The sequence below is a fragment of the Acomys russatus genome, chromosome 13, assembly GCF_903995435.1.
Source record: "Acomys russatus chromosome 13, mAcoRus1.1, whole genome shotgun sequence".
NCBI lineage: Eukaryota > Metazoa > Chordata > Mammalia > Rodentia > Muridae > Acomys > Acomys russatus.
Window position 1 is genome coordinate 29,414,703 of NC_067149.1, and position 18,066 is coordinate 29,432,768.

At 44.0% G+C, this 18,066-nt stretch overlaps 1 protein-coding gene across 2 annotated transcripts in view; it reads right to left on the minus strand.

Annotated features, from left to right (window-relative positions):
- The window catches only part of Pdzrn3 (PDZ domain containing ring finger 3), a 230,530-nt gene that overhangs the window by 13,556 nt on the left and 198,908 nt on the right, over positions 1 to 18,066 (minus strand). For both annotated transcript variants that reach the window (XM_051154999.1, XM_051155000.1), the window contains 2 exons: positions 7,099 to 7,346; positions 4,121 to 4,208 (listed from right to left, as the gene is read on the minus strand). In XM_051154999.1, the coding sequence (XP_051010956.1) occupies positions 4,121 to 4,208; positions 7,099 to 7,346 (336 nt within the window). The remainder of the gene's footprint in view (positions 1 to 4,120; positions 4,209 to 7,098; positions 7,347 to 18,066) is intronic.

Sequence of the window (18,066 nt, forward strand, 5' to 3'; positions counted from 1 at the left end):
AGGTACTTGTTGTGCAAGCCTGTTGACCTGAATTTGATTCCCCCAAACCACATAAAGGTGGAAAGACAGAAGTTATCCCATGGAGTCATTCTCTGGCTTCTACACGTATGGTGTAGTACATGTACACACACACACACACACACACACACACACACACACACACTAATAATAGATAAGAATTAAACCAAGCACAGAGTGGTCAATACATGCATACTGGTGCAAAAACTACTCTTAGTATTTCAATGGTGTGGATTATTTGTCTCTGCCTTTTTTGTGTGTGTTGGGGGGGGGCAGAGTCTCTTTGCCCTGTCACACGTCTTGGGGATGGGTTCATCCATTTCTTGCCTGTGATAATTGTGTAGGACAATATGGAAAACATTAGTGACTTGGCAGGGCATGCCACACCTTGCTGGTGTGAGTACAAGGAGATGTGGAAGCTTGGGCTTAGTAACCTGAACCCACAACTGCTAGATCACAGCCTTTCTGACTGGACTGTGGACTGAGACACTTGGAGGCTTGGTGAAATTGTGACTCTCTTGTAGTTTGGGGCCCAAAGTCTGTAAAACCAAGAGGAGATAGGGCTGCTGGTTCTTGGATAACACCCTGAATGATGAGGTTCTCAGACATTTCAGAGGCTCTTAGGTCGTTTATGTTGAGAAAGTTGCATCTTTCAGGTAGAAAGAGTCAGTCTGGGACAAGCTTAATGCTGTTGATATTTACCCAATCTCCTTAGAAAGGACAACGAGAGCTACTGTCCTTGGAAGGCACTCGTGGTAAACACAAGGGTTTAAAAACACTGTGTTGTATTTGGTGCGCTGAATTTTATCAGCTTTTATCCGTGACAGTTGATGCTGACTTTCTGCTTGAGGCAGTGGGAGAGGAACTACCTTAGTTTAAATGAACTGTATTGAAGAGAAATGACAAGTTCTGGTGATAACTAACAAGAGGCAAATGTCATATGGGAGAGTGGTCCAAACTGGGGCAGGCACTGTGGTGTCTCAGTGAACTGTGAATCTGAAGCCAGGTGCAAGATCTCACAGGTAAGACTGTGTTTCTGGGGAGAGCCTATTGCTTCCATCAGCTCCTTGAAGGGACAAAGGAACCCACTGGTATGAAGCCAACTTTAAGTAAATACCCCAAGCCACAGCATCAGTGTTTCTTCAGAAATCTAGCTTCTGAGGTATTTATTCCTGTTGTGATGACCATCACACAGCAGTGTCCCTCCACGGATAACAGACTCTTCTTCTACAGTATCCAGAGAACTCCAGACAGAGGAGTAAGTGCTAACAGGTCCACTAAGTTCACCAAAGAGGTTTGGGGGATCTTTCTACGGTATGCCCCCCTCTCCCCCTGGTGTATTTACAATGAGAATCCAACAGTTAAGATCATGATATCCTTTATGAAGTCTGCTTAGTTTCGTCCAGTTTGGCATTCCCTCAACACGTGTGATCATTGAACCTTCTTTTGGAGGAAGAAGTATTCAAGTGTCCTGAAAGAGCCACTGGCTGCTCCGAGAACTAAAATGCCAACTCATGTTTCTAGGGACGAATACTAAGATGTGCCCCCTACCTAGCTCTCAGCTCGTTTTTTGTTGTCTGGTTCTATATTTTTACTGACCTTCACTGTGCTCTGCAGTCAGAACCAGGTAGCTCTCAAGGTCATAATAAGGAAACAGCTGTGCTGGGCTATCCAGCTGCTTCTGCTGTGAAAAGATCTACCACTGCTAAACAGCACCTGTTCTTCAACAGGACAGCCTGGATTACACAGCGGTGGGCCAGGAGAGTAGGTAAAATGTAAATGGATCCATTTGTCTAGATGACTTTTACATGGGGCTAAAGGGCTTACCTGGCACTGTCACATGCTGTCTTGACCCTGTTCTACAAAAATTAGTTTTCATATAAGCTCTGAATAGAAGAAAAAAACCACATAGAAATATGACACAATGGTTTTCTGAAAGTGTAAAGAACACCATGATAGAATCAGATTCTTATTTATTTACTTATTTTTTATTGAAAGAAAAGTGAGATGTGGAACTCAGTTGGCTACCTGGTATCTGCTAAATATTTTAAAACTCAATAGAGGGACAGTGTGACATTGTATGATATCTAGACTCGTTGGCCCCTTAAAATATTTGGGGAGAGCTGTGCATTTTTGTGAGACTGTGAAGAACACTTTAGGAAGCATCTAAACAAGAACATCTGGGGGGGGGGAGCTCCTTTTCATTGTGAATGGGCTCCATTCAGTTATCCTATTTATCACCCTATTGTAGACTATGGTCCTTGAGTAAAAAGCAGTGATCTAACAACCACCATGGCCCGATACCCGACAATCCTAAGGGTGCAGTAGGCGGCAGGCATACCTTGGCTGTTGCCAATACCTCTCTAATTGGACTTATGACCGTTCAACAAGAGAGGAATTGTGTTTGGCACTGGAAACCTAGCAACTACTCAGTGCCAGTGAAGTCATGGGTCTTGGAGGACCCATGTTACTCAACCAGCACAACCCATAACTATATTCTAGATATTTGTTCTTATACCCACAGATAGGTGTGGTTATGACTCCTAATCAAGAGAAGTTCTCTTTGCACCAGAGACATTACAGAAAACCAAAACTAATCAAAACGCGGAGCTGCATAGCCAAGTCCCAACAGATGCACTTACAACTCCTTTATCTAGGCTAAAGGATTATTGTAGAAAAGGGGATGGAAAGATTATAAGAGCCAGAAGAACATGGAGTTTGCTATGAGACTGAGTTTCCCAGCAATTTCAGAAGTTACACCCATTGTCTTATTTCTATTGCTGTGATGAAACACCATGACCAGAAAACAAGCTGGGAAGGAAAGGGTTAATTGGGCTTATACTTCCACATTTGTAGGTTATGACAGAAGGAAGCCAGGACAGGAACTCAAACAGGACAGGAATCTAGAGGCAGGAGGTGACTCAGAGGCCATGGAGAGGAGCTACTGACTGGTTTGCTCCTATAGCTTGCCCACCCTTCTTTCTTTTTTTATTTTTGAGAAATCTTTTTTATTTATTTTAATTTTATTAATTTATTCAGATTACAACTCAATTGTTATCCCATCACTTGTATCCTCCCATTCCTCCTTCCTTCCCGCTTTCACCCTATTCCCCTCCCCTAGGTCTAAGACCGAGGGACACCTTTTCCCCCACTATATGGTCATAGGCTATCAAGTCTCATCTTTGTAGCATGCTTATTCCTTCGTATAGAAGCCGGGACCACCATCCCAGGCATGGAACCACCCACAATGAGTTGGTCTCTCCCCCATCAATTACTCATTAAGAAAATGCCTCACAGCTGGGTCTTATGGAGATATTTTCTCAATTAGAAGTTTCTCTCAGATAACTCTAGTTTGTGTATTAAGTAGACATAAAACTAGCCAACCTGCTCATGAAGCCTTACCAAACATGACTGCCAAAAAGTGAACTGAGCAAGCAAAACAACAATAGACATGCTGAAGAGGATGGAGGAAGGAACATGAGGCCTCAGCCCTACAGAGAACTAGAGGCAATTAAGGAATGCAGAGAGTGTGAGAGAGCCTCCCGAAGGGAAGAGCACACTGGCAGGTTATCCAATACCAGGGGCCAGCCCTGGACACACAGGTTTCAAGCAGGTTGTACTTATGTATTTAGGAATACAGAAATATACAACAACAACAACAACAATTAATGAAAAAAGGCAGGCATTTGAAAGACAGCAAGGAGAAACAGAAGGTAAGGGGAAATGATGTGATTATATTATAATCTCAAAAATTAAAAAAAGGGGGAAGAAGCTGAGCTATGCCTTTGGGAGGTAGATTACTAAGGGTGATGGAAGATTTTGATAATCTCATTATCATCCATAAATTACATTTACATGTGTAGAGAACTCTGGCATTTTATGAGCCCAATGGAGACTCCAGAAGAAGAAGAAGAAGAAGAAGAAGAAGAAGAAGAAGAAGAAGAAGAAGAGGAGGAGGAGGAGGAGGAGGAGGAGGAGGAGGAGGAGGAGGAAGGGGAAGGGGAAGGGGAAGGGGAAGGGGAAGGGGAAGGGGAAGGGGAAGGGGAAGAGGAAGAGGAAGAGGAAGAGGAAGAGGAAGAAGAACCACCATTGTGGTTCCTACCTCCAGCTCCAGCTCTTCCCTGTCAATGTCCTGATGGATGTCCCCCATGTAGTCATTCGGATCATAGTACTCGTGGGATGAGGGGTGCCTGCAGAGAGAGAGAAGGTTGTCAAGGCCCTGATTCTTGGATAATTATCTGTTTTCTTATCCCCAGACACTGTCAGTACAGGATCCCTTCCAGATTCTTTGCCCTCCACCCCAGTGTTGCTATTCATGTGTTAATGTGAAATTGCACATAAGCTCATATAAACAGGAACATAGTTCTGGGGAGAGTGTGTTTCCTCCATCTGCAAAGGCACTAGAAACTCAAAACACCACCACCACCACCGAGGAACCCACTACTTTGGTCAAGCTGGAAAGAGTAAATGTGCAGGTTAAGGTTGGGACAGACCTTGCTTCCAGAGTTCCTCCCCTGGGCCCCCTATCATGGGTTCATCCTGAGGACATGCACCTGTTTTCTAGACAGAAGCCAGGGCCACGTTCATTGCTGCTGTGTCTCACTGCTTACTTTGAATCTTGATGGTGAAAGCTCCTATGCGAGCCATGCTCAGATGTGTCTGGCCTCTGAGACTAGTTTCAAGTGCAGTTTCCATGATGGAAACTGTTAAGCTGTTTGCTGGGATAGTGGATTTTCAATTATTTGCATTAGTCTCCCAGTGAGAAATGTCTCTGCCACCACAGCTCAGTCTGCACATGCGTGTGAGGGTGTGTGGCTCTGCAGACATCAGTGCTTAGAGTACTTGTGTGTGCATATATGCTCATCCTACTTGAAAGCCAGGAATACACGTTTTTAAGACAGCACATGTAAAACACAAACTGAGCCCAGTGTCTCCTGGAAATGGTGTTAATGGAGCCTCTAGGAACAGGGGCAATGGGAATTAAAACACATTTGGCCAGTGGTTCCGGAGGAGCTTGGAATCACACACCAGATGCTGATGAAAAACTCCTGTCTCCAATCACCTTTGGCTGGGGACCCAAAGCTCCACATTTTTTACAGGTCAGGCAGCCATCAAGGGGGCTCTGGCAGTCCTCCCAGCCACTTAATTTTGAAACAACGGATCAGATATGGGTGGAAGGGCAGTCTTTCTGTTTCCAGACCAATCAGGCAAATATATATGGCTGCACTTAAGGGGCTTTTAGACCTGAAGATCCCGCTAGAAGTTGTGGGCTTTCAGTCATCAACCTAATGCTCCCTGCTCAACCCCAATGTGCAGTCTTGCTGTTGCTTGACCTCTGGACTTTGTGACATTTCTCAAGTTCTCCCCAGGGGATAAGCCATGTCATGTTAGCTAGACTTAAGAGGAAATTAGGGGTTTGGTCTAAAAAGCCTGTCACTCTGACAGTTTACTATCTGGGAGTCACACGTGGCCTTAAAGGGCTCATCAATAACATAAGCAGTTCTGGACCGTAGTGCTGAGAAGCTGGTTTTAAGGCCATGCTCAGGGGAAAGGGCCAGATGCTTCCTGAGATCAGCTGGGACACTGCAGAATGTCATGGCTGAGGGGTGAGATCCGGTGGCCTTGCCTTGTCAGTACTGCCTTCTGCTGAACAGAACCCCAGTCTACAGTGGCCGGTCTCCATGGGTAAATAAGGGAGCACTGAGAAGGTCCTCCCTCCACAGTGCTCAGACTCTACAGACAGATAATGGCACCCTGAGCAGGACCGTCTCTACAGGCAAATAAGGGAGTTGACAGTTCTTTGCAAGCTTACACTCTGTGAATGGTGACTGTTACATGAAGGTCCTGTCTTCTCCTTTTTCATGCTGTCAGCTGCACCAGAATTCATTCCTGTCAACTAGGGAATTAGCCCCGGTAGCAGATGACAGCTAACCACTAAACCCACGAGATGAAAGGCAAGCCTTTGTCCGGGATTTGACAGAACTATAGGAGATGTGTGGGTGCTCCAGCTACCGGGTGACTAATAGAAATCCAAGAGGCATGGCTCAGAGGCTTCTCTGCAAGAGCACAAAATTCCTTTGAAATAATGCAGCCAGGCAATTACCTGAACCCGATGGGGCCAACATGGGAGAAGACAGCAGTACCTTGTGTCACCTCAAGAACCTGTGCCCTCAGGTTGCATGGCTACATGGGGAAAAGCTAAATATAAGTTGGGCATCTTTAAGCCAGGGGCGTTGGTAGATTCCTCACTCTTGACTTGTTCCTGAATTAACAGACACTGCCACCTCTTAACCGAAGGCTTAACCAGATGATCGGCCCCACCTTACTTCATTTACTCCTTCAACAGTCCCATGAGACAGGGTGACTTACATCCTTATCTTACTACAGCATAGAAAACAAAAAGTAAGGCTGAGGGTACTAAAGTAAAATGACCCAGACTCCACGGAAATTAGTTTGGGCATCGTGTCTATGTGACTTGAAGTCTCAGAACTGCTTTCTGTGGAAGGCAGGGTTATATAGAAAGACACTGAGGAGTGTTTGATCCCAGCTACTATGCGATTGGCACATGGCAGTAATTATTTATGGGGTTAGGCCTGGGCTTAGTAAGTATGGATGCAGGTTTGAAATGAGACCCAAGGAAGTAGAATGTGTAACCTCCAGGGCACTTCCTACACTGAACAGCTTTACTTTGTTGTCTGTTTAAAACAGCAGTCAGCGTTCCCTCCAGTGGTAAGTAGAAAATGTTCAAATTACCCTTTGCAGTGATTAAATTTTACTCCGATACAACTTTTTTTTTTTTTTTTTTTTTTTACAACAGTTGTAAGTAATTTTGTTCTTAGAATATAATTTGAATAACTCTGCTCCAGGGTTATAATAAAGTCATTAATATGTCAGAGCAGTTTTGAGCAGGATTCGATTTATTGCCTCTATAAACAATAAAGTTAAACACGGGCAACTTGGAGGAAAATTATAAGATGCATTCATTTCTTTCTCTCCACGGAAAGGAAGAAAAGCAACTTTCCCCGAGTTCTTTTGCCATACATAGCAGGTTAGCAAGTTATGGCCAGGAAAGATACTTACTCTTCGGGCAGCAGGTAGGGATCCAGCACAGGTGGGCTGGGAGAGGACATCTTTGTCAGGGCCATGATGTGCTCAAAGGTGATGTCGGTTTGGGTGCCTGTGTCTACCAGCTGGGACTCAGAAGCAGGCGTGAACATTTTGGTTCGAGGTGTCCTCCTCAATACCTGTACCACGATGGGCTCCTTGGCTGTCTTGAAAGCTTCCACAGCCTGGTCATGAGTTGCTCGGGATAAGTCTTTGCCATTGACCTATCAAGACATAATTGGAGGGGGGGAGTGACTATCATAAAGTGGAAACCGGACAGATCTGCTCGTGTTTGAGGGCTTCGAGGTGTGAACGGCCAGACGGAAGGAGAACCCTGGGAGTGTCAGAGAATTTCAGTTCTCTGGAGAGGAGCTGGTAGAGAAAGAGACTGGAGTGGAGGTGTACAGATCTAGCATTAAATAATAAAGCACACGGCAAGGATATCTTGGCCTCCAACCGGAGCATCTCAAATGCAATTTCATCACTTGCTAATCTTTCCCATGGAAGAAAAGAGCAGCCTCGGGCTCCAAGCCTTCATCAGAGAATGATAGCTAACTAGAAATTAATTACATTGTTTTGCTTTCACGGTGTGCAGTCTTTCCAGTTTGTATCCAGGCTTCCTTTTCCTTAAAAGATCCACAGCAAATATCAAGCGAATAGGTAGATACACTATAAATGGAGAAAGAGTTCCAATGACCAAGGGTTGGGCAAAAAAGAGCTAGCTGAAATTTCAGCATTCCATTTTTCAGTTTGTACAGCATGTTGCTACTCCTGTAGCCCTGACATATGTCTTTTCTCAATCCCTACGGGCAATTCACTGTTCTAGGGAGCTGAGAGGGTAAAGCTGTGTTTATCTCTTTCCCTCCTGTTTCTGCTATAGCCCCCAGGATGCCGCATATGAAACCATGAGCAATTGCTGGCTGAGTTAAGACATGGGGGTCCAAGGCCTTCCCACTAACAATACTAACTGCGCCCAGCTAACCCAAGATCACAACCTCAAGAGACCCTGTCTCAAGGGAATAGGCCAAAAAGTGACAGAACACAACAGCTGATGCCCTCCCCTGGCTGGAGGATGCCCTTTGTCACCCAGGATATACCCTGACAAACAGTACTTTTGAATGGGATCTGTAGAATATGCTATGTCTGTGCACTATATAGTGACTTATGAGCATCAGACCATTTGCCATGGGGGGTTGTTAAATACGGCAATTCTATAGTTCATAAGAGAGCAAAGTTGTACAGGAAAGAAGTTCACAGCTAAGTGGAGTAGGAAGGAGCGAGACTTAGATGAGGGGAGTCTCCTATTTGTATTTAGAATAAATCCTTCAGAGAACTTTTCTACACACACACACACACACACACACACACACACACACACACACACACACGTCTTAGGATTAGTATAGTAGGCAACCTAACCAGCTAGCCACCCCTTATCTCATGTTTTCTCTTCTGAGGGAATTCACAGTGATCTCGCCATCACCGGGGCCCTGTGCTGTGGTTCTAGCTGACTGGCCTTAGCTCACCGTAGTGGTTTTGTATTTTCTGTCTAACAGGCCTGAGGATGAGGGGAGGTATCTGCTAGAAAGCTTGAGGTTGGTTTGTCTTTAAAGGAGATATGAAACAGGGATGGCTCTTTGTTGATTCTGGGAAAGGCGTTCTGCATATGGTAGCTTCCTTCGGAGAATTAACCGGTGTCGCCAACTTAATATATAGACCATGGTGGAGAGGAAGATTGGGACAATTATCCTTTCTGGTGATATATTCCCTACATGTTAAGCTACTTGATTTGGATCTTAAATTTCCACAGTCCGAAACAACATAAAAGGTGTAAATATGCAGAGACACACTGTAAAAGTAGACATACACGTTTTCCCAATGCTTCCTTAGAACGTTGTTCTATCTATATAAAAATGATTTGTGGAAATGTATCCTTGTGGGCTGCATCTTCATCAGCTTATTTATATAGAATGATGGTGCAAAGGTCTTACTGACATAAATCCCTTAAACCTCATGGTAGCGCAAAAAACCACCATGTGAACATGTACACAACACCAAAGTGGGATGTATGAAGGGATGAGATCAGTCTAAGGTTAGAGCTCTCCCATGTCTTGATGGACTTAGTGACAAAAAGCACATGGGGTGAGGGTAGGGGTCTTCTGAATTTGACTGCAGGGCACCTGCCATATCTCTTCTACTCAGCTATGGAGAAAGAGAGTGGTCCAGAACTGTGTCTCAGAAATGCATGTCCTCCCACGACACATGAGAATGGCACTACTGCTTATGGCTGGCCTTCACTGAGAGGGACTTCTGACACTTGTGTCCAAGGATTTGGTAGTCTAGTGTCATGTGGCTTTTTACCAAACACAATTCAAGTTCACTCCCGCAAAAGCCCAGTGACCTCCTCTCTTACAGCATGGGATTGGGTGACCAGAGATAGACCTGTGGGGTCAGGCCAGAGGTGGCATCCTGGCTGAGAGTTTTGGGTCTACTTCCTCATTGGAAACAGATTTAATTACAACATGATGTTTCTTTGCGTTATTATGACGTTTAAGATAATACACACAACAGTGTTACATGCTGATGTAAAAATGCATTAAGACACCAGTGCTCAAGGTCAGCTTATACCACAAGTAGTCCCTTTTGTAGGAGAAAACAATTCGCAAACCATATTATTAGGATCTAGCCTGGTGAGGTTGTCTTGAGAGATTTGTTTACTGAAAGGCTTCCAGCTTCCTGCCTATCTTGCGTTCCCAAGCTAACAATATATGCATAAATCTTTTCAAGCGTCAACGTGGATTCTCAGGGGTAGGAAGTGGGGGCTGCAACAGATAAATTTCAGAGGACTTGACCCCTGCCACACAAGCTTCTTGACAAGGTATTTTCAGGATCATTACATTCCTTTAAAAGACGATGAGACAAGGCGGGAGTTTACTATCCTAGACGATCCATTTTTGCAGCCAAATTTGTTTTGAATTACCTCGTGCACATAACACTTATTACACTGTCATCTTGCAATCACATCACTAAGAGACTTAGCGAGGTGATGACTCTGGTGCTTGCTGGCAGCCGACCGAGAATGACAACCTTTATTCTTGGGACTAGCATGGCATCCACATTACACACAACGGTGCTGATGATGGCTGCGGTTAGGGATGGGACGCACATCCAGTGACGTTTGGCCCAGTCAAATTAAACATCATTAACTCGCCCAATTGAGCAGATTGCCTTTAAAACACTTTATGCAGCTCTAAAACAAGTAAATGGAATGTTTTGGAACAAGAAATGCTGATTGCAAAGTTTATCTTTATTATAAATTAAATGCCTAAGTTATTCACCTAAGGCTCTGGCTGGTCCTCCCACCCCTGCCCCCACCCCCCAGGGAATGAGGTGCAATTATGGAAAAAATCCAATCTCTGAGTCTTGAGGCAAATGACACCACTGAATATATGATATCACACTAAGAAACCTTAAAGAAGCCTTTTAGCATAAGGTCTTCTGTGACGAGAGACAGTTATACTGAGCACATAGAAGGATTGCTTCATGGCTCCAAGGAAGGCTGGATAAAACCGCTGCTCTTGTAAAGAGGTACTTGTGGCTGTCATTTCTATATTGTTGATCACTGGCAACAATACAAAACTGGTAAATAGTCCATTTGGGGCCGAGGCTCACTGACAACTGACCTATCTTGAGTTACCTGCTCCATTAGCTCATACTGGCTGGTGTTATTTGTCTCTCAGCTGTCTGAATGCAACCAGAAGTGTTTCTTGGAGAGCATAAAACAACAGTATGTGGGAGCTACTTCAGAAATGGCCAGAATAGCACACAGAAGATGGTATTTCACTAAGATAATTCAGGAGCCACTTGATTTGGCTCCGGAGACCAGATATCCCAGAGACTTAGGGCAATTGCTTCCCCATCACACAGACTGTCACAAGAAATACCACCGCCTCCTGCTGTCATATAGTGTCACCTCAAAATCCAGGAGTGGGCCAGAGAGATGGCTCGGCATGTGAGAGTGTTAGGTGAGCAAGTCTCATACCACAAATTTGAGGCCCAGTACCCAGGTTTAGAAAAACCAAAAAGTCAGAAGTGGTGCTATGCATCTGTAATCAAAGGACCCCTATGGTCAGATGGAAGGTAGAGACAAGAGAGCTGCTTGCCTGGAGCACATAGTGTAGCAGCAGGAGAAAGGAAACAAGGTGGAAAGTGACAACCAACTCCTGAACACTATCCTCCGACCTCCATACATGTGCCATGGCAGGCATATGCCTGCATTACCACACAGACACAAAGTGAACAAATAAAGTTAAAAAACAAACCCCAGGAACTCAGGCAGCTTTCAAAGTTTTCTACATCTAAAATGTGATACAAACAAAAGACATGCTTTACAGTCTTGAACGTAGAAAATACCTATTTATGGGGAGCTACTGGGCTTCTTGGGATAAGCCTATCAAAATCACCTCATTCCTATGACATGTGGAAATGACCCCAGTGTAAAATGCTAATGTAGTTTTAACACTGAACCACTATAAATTGTGCCCCTGGCTAAAACCCAACTTTTATAGGGATCATTTAATTAAATACCGGGGCACTGATTCCATTTTATAAAATATCACACCTCTGTTTTCAAACTAATTAAAACTTTGATTCCACCGAAACAAGAGGTGATGATAAACTACATGGTGAGGGAGGGAAAGGTTTCAAGCCCTGGCTGGATTGAAAAAAAAAAAAAAAAAACCATTTTTTTAAATTCAGGAAACTTCTGTATGTCTTAATTTATTTCAAATTTATGATCTGCTCCAGGGCTCAAGGAAAAGAAGGCGACTTCTTTATAATGTAGGTGTTAGGGCAGTTAAGAAAAAATATGAGTCTTGATGAACAAATGGTGTTTAAAGATCTTGCTGCTGTGAATGGTACTACCTGTAACACATACACACACACACACACACACACACACACATGAATGCACACACATGCACACACCCTATACTTACATAGATCTGGATTCCTATGCAGTAACAACTTGAACCCACATGGGTAGCCTGGATTCTAACAGGCACCTCAGGGGTGCCCTTGGGAGTTTCTAAACATGTCTTAGGAGTTTTCTCACCTGCAAAATTGCCTCCTTATTCCTTTTCAGTGTCCCCCACCAATGAATTTATTGCCTGGGACATCTTTCTTTTATGTAATGTTGCTGATGAAACTCAAGACTGTACACCTAATCAGCCACTGAGCTCCTCTCTTCATGGACATTTTCTTCTTTAGAGGAGTCTTCCTTGGGCCTTGCTTTGGCACTGAACATTTTAAAATCATTTACCCTTTTCCTAAATGAGAATAAATCTGACTTCTAGCCACTGAATAATAAATCGATGCATTTAAAAATAATTGATGCTAAAAGTCATACACAAAATACATCTTAAATATGTTAAATGTTCCGTTCTCTAGTAGCAGCCCGATTTTGATCTGCGTCTCACTCTTCTTTAGCATCTAGCCTTGACATCTTTACCACAAAACTCTCATCTTAAATATGGCATTCTACAAGTCCATTAAGCTCAGCATGGGTGATGAGTGCACAAAACACAGTTTCATGCTGCCGAAAGGTGATACTTAAAGCAGCCGAGCAACATCTGCTAGGACATTTAGTGCTGGGCACTGGGACCATGGCATTCCCAGCCCCATCTCCCTCCATTCTATGTTGCTTCTTGAGTAGCTTCTCTGGTATAAGGCACATGAATGCTCAGTGAGAAGCATCTGTGAACTTCACGTTGTATGCAACCATTGCTTACTATGATCAAGACAGGATTAAAGTGCCCTCTGCTTTGGGGCTAAGAGTGTGCTCTAGGAAGGACCGGGTGCACTGAGAAAGAATATGGAGGCCCTAGACACGCCTCATCCTGGGCCTGGGTTCTGAACTGTCACTGACGAGGGTCATTCAGGTGAAGAAAGACAGCTTTCTTTATCCACAGTGGAGACAAAAACACCACATCCTATGCTCTGCAGGACTACTGCGTGGGGTGTATGCTCCTCACAGAAGTGAGCAAGGCCAGAGGCTGTGGCCACCAACAGATCAGAAGGGCTGGCAAAGTTCTCTCTTTGGGCCAAGTTCAGGACACAGACACTGAAGAGCTTTGAAAGCATTTTTGAGGTGCTAGCAACAAAACGAAACCCCAAAGCCTTACGCATGCTATGCAAGGGCCTTGCCACTTAGTTACATCTCTGGTCTTTGGGTGTTCTAGAAAGTCTTGCTACATTGCCCTAGCTGGTCTTGAATTCTCCATTCTCCAGCGGCGGTCTCCCAAGTGCTGACGTTAGCAGTGCTTTGCTGTGTTAAAGTCATCACTATCAGCTTTACATCTGGCTGTGAAAGCATATGTGGGTACACACTGAGGGAAGAGAGGTTGGTAGGGTCCTGCAACCATCATATCTAAAGTCTATAGCGACTATTTCATTCCGTCACTTTCATTGCCCTGGTGTAAATGTCTGTTGCTTTAAGAAACAGCTGACATACACTTTTAGTTCATTAGGTGTTTTCCTCATGAACTGCCTAGAAGAAAAAGTCTGCCTTCAAGCCTCTAATATCTGCTCTCTCTCTCTCTCTCTCTCTCTCTCTCTCTCTCTCTCTCTCTCTCTCTCTCTCTCCCTCCCCCACCCTCTCCTTCACCTCCCTCCCTCCCCTTCCTCCCACCCCGCACCTCTCTCTCTCTCTCTCTCTCTCTCTCTCTCTCTCTCTCTCACCCTCTCCTTCACATCCCTCCCTCCCCCCACCCCACGTCCCCCCCTCTCTCTCCCTCCCTCCCACCCCGCACCCCCCCTCTCACATACACCCATAGAAAGATTTCTTTGTCCACAGAAGTGTTGCCATGAGGAATTTTCAATGATGTTAAAAAGTGTTGAGTAGTGTCTTTACATTTATGCCACCACAGTGATGTAAGCGTCAGGGAGGATCCCCATAGATCCTTAGAAAGATGTATAAGAGCCAGACTTATCACTGGACTGGAGTCAGTGGTCAAGTTCACATTTGAGCTGTGGCCTGAGTGCTTAGGTGGGAAGGCAGTACCACTGTGTGCTCTGTTATCTTGAGTAGTGCATTCAAACCACAGTGTCTTAGTTTACTCATCTGTGAAGTGTGTTAATGGCAGGCTCCAGCTGACTAGGCTGCTGATAGAATTAACTATACATGGCAGAGAAACTGCTAGAGGTTCATGCCCTGGATCATCTATGGATGTTAACTATTGTCTTCAGTGATTTGAAAGATGGAGAGGGAACCCTCCATGTGCTGATAATGTAGTGACCAAGGCTCAGTAAGCCAGGAGTTTTGAGTAGATAGAGCCAGACATCCCACCTGGAAAACGTGAGCAAATGCTGCATTTCAAACAAATCCCCCAGGAAATGCATATTTCTGGGTCCTGGGACCCACCTGAGGCCTGCCATTCTGAACCTCATGTCCTCAGTGTCTGTTCTGTGTCTCACACACACACACACACACACACACACACACACACACACATACACACACACACACACACACACACACACACACACACAGAGAGAGAGAACCAAGTGCTTTACATACATGACCCGATCCTTGTATCAGCAACTCTTCTCCTTGCTGTCTACAAAAGATTGATAAAGAACAACTTAAGAGAGGGGAAAAAAAAAGGCTTATTGTGACTCCATCTGAAGTACAGTCCCCAGGCCAGAGACCATGTCTCAGGAGCTGTGGAGGCAGGAGGCTACTTGCTCACATCTGGGAGGGGCAGGACTGGGGAATACAATTGCTCAGTCAGCTTTCCCCCTTTCACCTCTACTCAGCTCAATACTCAAGGCCAGGGATAGTGTTACCTTCTTCCATCACTTAGTTCCCTCTGTAAAGGCCCTAACTCATATACTTGAACATGTACTTCCTTAGTACTCCAGGTGCTTCTTAATTTGTGCAAGTTGACAGTCAAGATGACCATCACAGTCACGTCTTCACAGCGAGGCCCACGGAAGAGTAGGTGGTATTAACTATCTTTGCATCTTGGATGAGGAAATAAAAGCCTGGTTAGCTAAACAATTCCCAATATGATGCCGGAGAATGTTGATATTTGATTTGCACCAGACATGTTGTAACCCCTGAGCCATGTGGATGTCAAGCTGCCATCTCACCTGAACTCTACGAGGTTTAGGTGTTGAGCCAAAGGGATGAGGAATAGGGAAAGGTACCTTCATCAGCAACATGGAAAGTAGAGGTTGGTCCTAGATAACAAAACCAAACCCCTTGGTGCTTGGGTAAAGAATAAAGACCCTTGCAAAGGACAATGCTTGCATGTGTCTCAGTGCAGATGTCTGGGCTTGGATATAGGACCCTGTGGGCCCAGTCTACTGGCCTTTCCCAGTAGTTGTCTTCAAATGGTGCCATGTTTAATAAGCAGTAGTTTTGGATATCCACTCCCCCAGCCCCTTCCTGCTAAATGGCAGAGAAGCTGAAAGCAAAGGAATTCTGACATTGCCTGTCAGTACATTTCTTACTGAGCTGTCACATCAAATCTCGATGTGCATGTGCCCTACAAACACCCTCCAGGTGTTTTATGAGCTCTTCTGATGGAAGACCAATTAAAACAGTACAGTTAGGACAAAAGTGATGTCAGTCATCTGTTAAAGCAGGGGGAAAAGAGAGCTACATCGCACATCTAGAAGTTCTTCAATCCTAAAGAGAAGCAGAGCTATAGATCAAATGTTACAAAACATGTCTATTGGATGTAATATCTTCAACTTCACAAATTTTCCGCATCAGGATAATGAAGTTTCCTAGCTCTATATAACACAGAGGTCAGTGACAAACTAGTGGATGCCAGGAAAAAGCCAACAAAGATGTACTTCAAAAACCGATATCCTGGCTCTTGTGGCTTTGTTTCTCAAAATGTTAGCGTAACCCAAACAACCAGTGGTTTGGTATTCTTTTCTTCTTCCTTTGTTTTCCATCCAAAGAAACAAGATTATGGTACATAGCACTTGGTAAAAAGCTAATTTTGGCTTTGCCTAGCCAAGTGGCTCACCTCATCATGCAAAACTTCCATCCTCCAAGAAAATGCTGTTGTATTAAACAACACTTTTATAGTTCACACCCACCCACTGACACTGTACCCCAGATCAGGTAAGAGCCTGATATGAGCCTAGAGATAGGCTACTTGAAGCAAAGGGAATAGGCTAGTCTCCTTTTTCTTTTCCTAGAATTGTCATCTTGTCTCTCTGACAACATTTTAAATAGATTAATAATTATGAATTAATGTAAGAATTTTAAATGTTCTCTGGACCAAACAAAGGTACCTACTGACAGCCAACCTACCTTTTGTTTCTTTGAATTTTTAATAATGATGTTTGGCACTTCTGAGCATCTTCTATGCACCATCCACCATGCACAAGCATTTTATAGACAGTGGCTCCTTCATCTAGTTAATAACCCATGATGCTATGACCCTTAAGGCAAGCAGAACCAGAAGTGGGAGCTGTCCCTAGAGAGATTATAGTCTGATGAAGGAGAGAGACTCTAGTGATTCCACTAGAGAGTGGAGGAGTGAGAATGTGGAGGGGGTAGAGGAGCAGGTGCCAGGCATAGGGGGCTTGCATTAGCAAGAGATGCTGAGCACAAATAGGATGAGCAAGACAGATATAAGGAGGAAAAGTTACTTGACATAGGGGTATAGCCACAGTCAAAGCTCCTGTGGCAAGACCCAATGTGCTTATGAGGGGAACCTTGTGCACAGAAGGATTGGGATAGTATCGTGAGGGCTGTTATGCATTGAGACTGAAAGCACACTGAAGACCCTTAGACGGTCCACACGAGATGGCTTTTTAATGTTTGGTTTTAACGGCGTATACTGTAAGTATATGATTTTAAACATGTAAAACGAAGCAATTACTACAGTCACATCAACATGTCTGCCGCCTCATCTATTTTCTGCTTCCTTTCCCTATCTTCTAATTAGGTAGATTTAATATTATACTTAGGATAGAAATTTGCCAAGAAAGTAGAGTTTAGAAACTTTGATTGTAACTTCTTTTGTGGCATCCTTAATGGGCACTCACTGTTCCAAACAACGTCACACTTGGGCATTCTCTGCATTTTCATTATGATTTGCACGGGAGATGGGGAATGCTGTTAGGTTTTGTTTTTTCCCCCCTCTCCCATTGCCCTTTCCTAGGCAGAAAACTATAAGTGTGGAGTCTGCAGGCAGAAGGCCCTTGTTGCACAGACTTCCTCAGAATGGTGGATCTTTAGCTCCAACACTGGGACCACTAAGCAAAGTAGTCTTTTGTGTGCGTGCAAAGGAGCACCACTTTGTTCTTTATGTAGCTCGTATATAACATTAAAAGTACTGTTTCTCATGCTCGAATTCTGTTTATTTTTATTTTTATATTTTTATTTCAATATCTGTTCAGCTTGGTAAGAAAGCTTAGGCTGAAGAAGAAGAAATATTTACTTCTCCTGTGTAAAAAACATTTTTAATTTTTGGATCATTTCTTTGAGAATTTCATACAATGTGTTTTGATCATATTTACTCCTCTCCCCAACCTCCTCCAAGATCTGCCCACACTTTCCTACCAACTTTGTGTCCTAATCTAGCCAAACGTGATAGCACATGCTTGTAATCCAGGTGCATGGGAGGTGAGGCAGGAGAAAGAGGAGTAGACGGCCAGCTCAGGCTATGTGAAACCCTGTCTCCAAAACAACAAACAAACAAACAAACAAACAAATAAACAAAAGCCCACCTACTAACCTGACTCCAATCACACCAAACTAAACCCTTCAATCTCCCACCTCCAATATCATTTAAACTCATATGAGTAGTCCATTGCAGTGTCCGCACAGACACTAGTCTGATGGATGTTTACCAAACCCCAAAATAGTCATAGTTTTTGAAGCCTTTCCCTGAAAGAAGAGACAAGTTTTATTACTAG